Raw genomic sequence first — 6,439 nt, forward strand, 5'->3', positions numbered from 1 at the left:
AATAAATAAAAAAGGTCACCGGGAGCTGCTGGAGCAGTGGGGACACAGGGAGGAGCCCCGGCTGAGGCCTCGTGACCCCTCCCCAGGGAGGCAGAGGTCTGGCAGAGCCCAGCCACATGCCCTGGCACCCCAGCTAACACGTTATGAGGTAGAAGATGGGCAAGTGTCACATTTTGCTGTGAGGGTCGGCCAGGAATAAAATGTTCCTCCTTGATATGAATAACCGTTTCCAGAGTGCTACAGGTGGTACCTGAAACCCACCTCAGATGCCCCAAATTTACATTCTCCAAGAAGGGAGCCCTCCATAGATACATGCAACAAGTTTAAGCCCAGGTAATTAAAAAAATTGTCCTCACACTTGCATCCTTACAGCATTTAGCTTCTGAGCAGGGGAAATCAAATGACTGGGTTATAGGAACAGGCAATTAATCACCCTTGGCCTCAGCCCATGGTACAGCCATTTGAGACCAAAGTGATGAGAACAGTTGTCTACCAGGAAGCAGACAAATATGTTCATTTCCTACAACCAAGATCCAGATAGCAAGTGTTTGGGTTTCTCTCACACTGCACATCATTAGAACCTGAGAGTCCCAAGGTTTTATATCACACACCCAACCCACACATCCCTGCCATTTGCACAGGTGTCTTGTTTGGTGATCAGAGAAATGTCCTGAGATTGTTCATCTGCTAAACTCTTGCATTCCATTCTCTAAAAGTCTGCCTTCACTTCTTTAGTAGCACACACGAACAACAAGATGAAGAGATTGTGTTACTTCTGTCATCTACTTATTTTTTTATTCCTCACACTTCTGCAGTGTACATTTAGATTATTAGGTTGACTTATGTTTCCTTAAAATGCTCAGGGAATATTTGAGGGTTCATTTAAGTACTGCAAGCTTATGATCTGTGACAGGCATTTTACAAAGTGTCAGAAAACTTCTCGCTTGATAATAATATACTGGCAGTCTGGGGAACATGCTCTTTTCTAGTGCTAATAACCAGCATTAAAGCATGCCATGGTTCCTACAAGAAATCTGTGATCTTTACAGTGTTAGCTGTCATCTTCCTGCAATTATGGAATGTACTTCAATTTTATGCATGTGTATCATTAAAAAATAAAAATAATGGCTCACAAAATCCACCAGCTTCTGCAGTGTACATGAGCCCAGAGCACAGGGCTTCCCATCAGGGGTGATGAAAGGGTTTTTGCCCCTCGTGATGTTTATCCCCTGCCTTGTGCCAGCTGCTGCCCCTGTCCAGGTGCAATCTGCCCTCCTGCTTGGCAGGGCCTCCCCTGTGCTTCTGGAGGACATGACCTGGGTTGTGTCCTTGTACACACAAGGCAAAAGACAGCTAGCAATCAGCCTTTCTTCTCTAAGTCTTGCTTCTCGAGCAATTTCATTCCCTGCTCTCACTGATCTCAGTGGGCTGAAGGTTCTCCTTACATAAGTAAGCTATTCCTCTTTTTCACCTTAGAAATTGATAGAATCACGGAACTTTCTGAGATGGAAGGGATCTTTAAAAGCCATCTAGCCTCACTCCCTTGCAATGAACTGGGACTCCTGCAGCTAGATCAGGTTGCTCAGAGCCCTGTCCTGCCTGACTTTGAATACCTCCAAAGATGAGGGCTTCCACCACCTCTCTGGGCACCCTTTTCCAGTGGTTTATCAGAATTCAGTCCATTGGCCTCACCAATTCAATCTCCTTGACGACACACCCGGAGGGATGTGAGCTCTCCCAAGGTGACTGCTGGCCACTGCTAGTTCCTGCCCTCAGACACGCTCTGTATCATGACACAGCTGCAAATAACATCTGTTAGGCAGCAGTACCGTCAAACAAGGCTGCTCCTTTAGTTACCAAGTAACACAACTAATGCAGCAGCTAGAACGAGTAACGGCTAAGTAGCATCTCTTTTGCAGGGTCAAAGTTAAAGTCTGAGTACAACATTACGCTATTTACAGCGACCAAAGGCATGAAGGCAGAGCGGTGCAGGTTCTCCAGCTCTCTGCAGAGGGCAGCCATGCCCGCTGAGCCCAAGGGACTGAGCACAGGAGGGTGCCAGGCACAGGAGCTGCGTGTGCCTCCTGCCATGAGCAGCCAGAGAAGAGAGCAAGAGGGACTTTAAAACACAGAACAGAGAAGATATGCAGATCCCCCGCTACATGTAGTGTGAGCTGGAATGGACCATAAACATTCTCATTTCGGTATAAAATACAGCTTTTCCCTTCACTTCTCTGTCATACCAGCCACTGAGAGCCCCCTTTGGCAGCCAGGGTGCTCCAGGCCTCATGTTGAACTGTCCTCCAAAGAAGAATAAGGCAGCGGTCACAATCTCCACCAGTCACAGCAGACTGAAAAGGAAAGCAGACAGGCTGGGAGCTCTAGCTGGGATGCATCGATGTCAGAAGCAGTGAGTCCCAGCACCGCCTTTGCAGGAGGACTTTTAGTTATTCTATACCTTGCCCCTTGCCCCTTCCCCCTTCACCCCTTCCCAAGATTCTTCTCAGGTATTATCTCACAATAGTAAAAAATCTCATTCTTCAAATATTAGATATTACTTATATTTGAGATTTAACCCACAGCTGGCAACAAACCAAGTGTTTCTATCACAGTTCTGCAGGCTAGTTCCTTACAGACACAGCTCTTCACTCACATTTAGCTATGGCAGGGGCTAAAACAAATATATATTAGCAATCAATCACGACAAAAGGTCAGCAGCGCATACAGCAACCTTTGCTGTTTTTCCCACCATCACAAGACCACAACTTTAATGCTCCACAGAAACTGGCTGATACTGAACACATCAGTAATAGAAGTTTTGGGCTACTGTGCTGCATAATGGCAATTGATAGTGCCTTGTACCCTTGATCATCCCCTACGTTAAGTCAGTCCCATGCCAGCCAGTCCAACTGCTTGATGTATAACCTTTGTGTTTCCTGACAACTTATTTTTTGTAAAGAATTTGGTTTATACTGAATGAGCCTCTAAAGCTCCATCCTGACCTTTTGTTTCTGGTAATGAGAAGGCCAGCAGCCTAGTGACATGAAACTGAAGTTTCAAAAGGATTTGTGTGATGCAGACAGGCCCACTATAAGCAAACCCTGAGGCAGAACTTGAATTTCTTCTGGCATCTGTACTGAAGGAGATGTGTTCAGTCTCTGCATCCCCATGCTTTTTTACTCCTTGGATCTTTTGAGACTCCTAACAGGAGGTCAGTTAATTCAAGTGATGGCAGTTTTCATACAAAGACATCTGTCCACTGGGAACTGAACTTCCTTTATATGGGCCACTATAGCTATCAGAAGTTAGTGAGTATCAATCATTACTAATCTGAACTGAAGTGGAACCACTGACCTCAAGCTGAAAGAGCCTTTTGTCTTTCAGCAATACCACCATGAGCCATATGGTTCTTTGCCCTTTGCCTCTTATTTTTATATTTTAAATAACCACCACTAATTGCAGCACTGCTTGAAAATATGGGAGATTTGTGGTAAGCCATGAATAAGCGGTCTTTTTTGCCCACGTCTCACTCATACAAAACAAGGGACTGGCTTAGAATTTAATTATTAAAAAAAAATCTCTTTTAATTAAATATCAGCCTTGTTTCTTAACATGACACCAAGCAGACAGTTAATAATCCTTCTGTAGGCTGCAACAAGCTTCCAACGTGTCAAGGTCGTTCCTGTTCTATATATGAAAGTAATAAGAAAATTACGTAGGCAAGACACCAAAGGAACGCTTTATGTTAGGATAAAGGAGTTATCTAAGGAATCTACTTGTCAAAAATCTCTTTTTATTCTGTGGTTTTCATTATTTTATACCAATTGCATTTGCTCTGGCATGTTCTCCCTTTACAATAAGTGTTCATATAATGCAAACATTTGATTAGAGAGCTCACAGAAAGACTGTTCTTGTCAGAAAAACAAACTGCATCACCAGCTATCTTTAGCCACATCTATTTCCTTTAATGAAACATACTTTTTTTTTGTGGAAACGCTGCTTTAAAAATCATGACCACACTAATTATCTATGGCAAGCACATCTTCCTCAACTAATGACAGCTCGAGCATATTATCGTTTGCACCAGACTTCATTCTGAAATTGAACGACCCGTAGAGCTTTGCAGACTCCTTGGAGGACGCAAACCTGCTCCTCCGATACAGCTCCCCTTTCCACATGGACATCATCAGCAGGCTGGAGAGCACCACTCCCCCCAGGGTTAGGAGACACAGCCCGGCAATAACACAGCGGTCCAGGTGAGCCCCAATCCTGGCGCTCTCATTCTCCAGTCTCTCCATCTCCCGGGCAGCCACCGTGTTGGGATCCACAGTTACGTCTCTGGGTACCACGTAGGAAATGATCACCAGCAAAATCCCACTGACTAGGAACAAAATGGCACTGATGAATCCATAGTCCAAGGATTTCCCAGCCGCTGCCTCCGAGGCAGTTTCATCCTCCTCGGAGACCAGGGACGGAGAATCGTGCACCCACTCGGGAGGCAGCTCGCGGCAGGAGCGCTGCTGAGGAGCATCCTGGTAGCCTGTTGGACTGGAGGGACTTCTTGTATGCTCCAGGTTTACATTTTCATCCACGCAGGAGAAGGATGTCTCGAGTTCCTGGATACAACAGCAGGGTTTCTTCTTCCCTCCATCCCCTTCCCCTGGAAAGTGCTCAGGCAGGTGGCAAGGCTGGGAGTTGCTGGAGGGTGTGGGGTGCTCCTGGGGTGAGCTGCCCGAGCAGGAGGACAGGGGTGCTGGGGTGAGCTCAGCCATGGAGCCTCTCTGTGAGGGCTTGCAGTGCCGTTCACAGCGCAGGGCTGCCACAGCTGCTGCCGCTCCGGAGTCCACCTCTCCTGTTTCATGCTGCTGCTGTTGCTGCTGCTGCTCATAGTGAGGGGTGGGCAGGTTCCAGCTGGCAGCGGGGCCCAGGGCACCCTGCCTGCTTTCTTCGGCCAGGTAGAGAAGCTCCATGCAAGCCATCGGTCTCCACTTGGTGAGCCCCAGCCACTGGGCTACCGCATCCTTCAGCAAGCGCTGCCCCTGGCTCCCCAGAGCAGTCTCATGGTGCTCGAGCTGCAGAATCCCAAAAATCTTCTACTCTTTCACCACTGTTTTGTTAGGGACGTGGCTTGTGTCAGCTGCTAAATGATTAAACAAATCCCCTCTGACGTTCATTTCTTTTCGGTCTGCAAATGAAATAGCAGAGGGAAAAAACAACAACAAAGGCAAACCCGACAACCTCCTGACAATACATTAATGAAGCAAAGAGCAGATAACAGAAATGTAATACATTGCTCGTCCTCTCTGCTGCTCAAGGGGAGATGACAAACACGATTGTTTTAACCACGAACTTAAAGCCGTAATCCTCTTGCAGATCCAAAATCTATTAGGGACTCTAATCAACCTTTGACACCAATATCCAATTAAGGCAGTAAGTCATCTGCAGAGCACAGGAATAACTATGTAAAATGACAGAGGAAAAAAAAAAAGATAGCTATTTTCCTTTAGAAGCAAGTAACTTCCTTCCCTTGGAATTAAGAATTTTAAACTCAGAAAGGGAGACTAATTAGAAAGAATCACACAAATCCCACACAGCTCTGTAATCCAGGATCTGTATTCTCCGGTGGAAATCTGATAATCCCATGGGAAGAGCGGTGCTTTCCCATAGCAGATCTCCACTTTGATTAAGAGCTTTCGGAATGAAATTATGCCTCAACGACTGATGACTCAAAGACGGATATTACTTCTCATCTGCAATTAATTCGTTATCCCCCCCTGTTCCGTAGCCCCCCGGACAACCCGAGGCCGAACTCCCCGTGAAATTAGGGAGAAGCGCAGCCCCGCGAACGTGTTGCACACGCAGACGACACATGTGCACCGATGGCACCGAGGCGCTGGGTACGGTACGGACGCAGCTCCCACCGCTCTTCCCGGGACCTCAGCGGTAGCTGCACGTAACGCGCTCGCGGGGAGCGGCTGGACACGCGCACAAGTGTGTGCCCCGCCGGTGCGGAGCTTGCACCCGCACCCACGCAGCCGGCACACACGCGCGCACACCCAGCACACCTCCTCCTGCCCCGGCTCCCACCCTTCGGCAACCGCATCGCCGCCCGCCCCGCACACCTACCTGCGGCCACGGCCAGCGCCCCGCGCTCAGACGAGCGGCAGCGCCGAGCCGCGCCGGGCAGCGCCGAGGCGGGCGGGCGGGCTGTGCCGGCGGGCGGCGGCGGCGGCGGCACTCTGGGAGTTGTAGTCCGAGGGCGGGTGGCGGGGGCCGGGCCGCTGCGGCAGCGCTGGGACTGCGCCGCCTGCCCCGGGGGCCGGGCTGGCCCCGCCCGCGGCGCGGGTTGAGGCTAAGCCGGGCGGCCCCCGAAACGGGGCGGGAGACGCGCGGCAATAGGGCGAGCCGTGCGAGGCTGTCGGGATGTCTAGCTTGGTCA

At 49.1% G+C, this 6,439-nt stretch overlaps 1 protein-coding gene across 1 annotated transcript; it reads right to left on the reverse strand.

Moving 5' to 3' along the window:
- Positions 1-2,490: 2,490 nt before the first annotated feature.
- TMEM74 (transmembrane protein 74) lies at positions 2,491-6,200 on the reverse strand. Its single transcript, XM_042869329.1, has 2 exons — positions 6,127-6,200; positions 2,491-5,185 (listed from the first exon to the last, which is right to left on the reverse strand). The coding sequence occupies exon 2, from the start codon at positions 4,977-4,979 to the stop codon at positions 4,020-4,022; it is 960 nt and encodes a 319-aa protein (XP_042725263.1). The 5' UTR covers positions 4,980-5,185; positions 6,127-6,200; the 3' UTR covers positions 2,491-4,019.
- Between the last annotated feature and the right edge of the window lie 239 nt (positions 6,201-6,439).

The sequence above is a fragment of the Lagopus leucura genome, unplaced genomic scaffold, assembly GCF_019238085.1.
Source record: "Lagopus leucura isolate 7727_CA_CO unplaced genomic scaffold, USGS_WTPT01 Super-Scaffold_100002, whole genome shotgun sequence".
Taxonomy (NCBI): domain Eukaryota; kingdom Metazoa; phylum Chordata; class Aves; order Galliformes; family Phasianidae; genus Lagopus; species Lagopus leucura.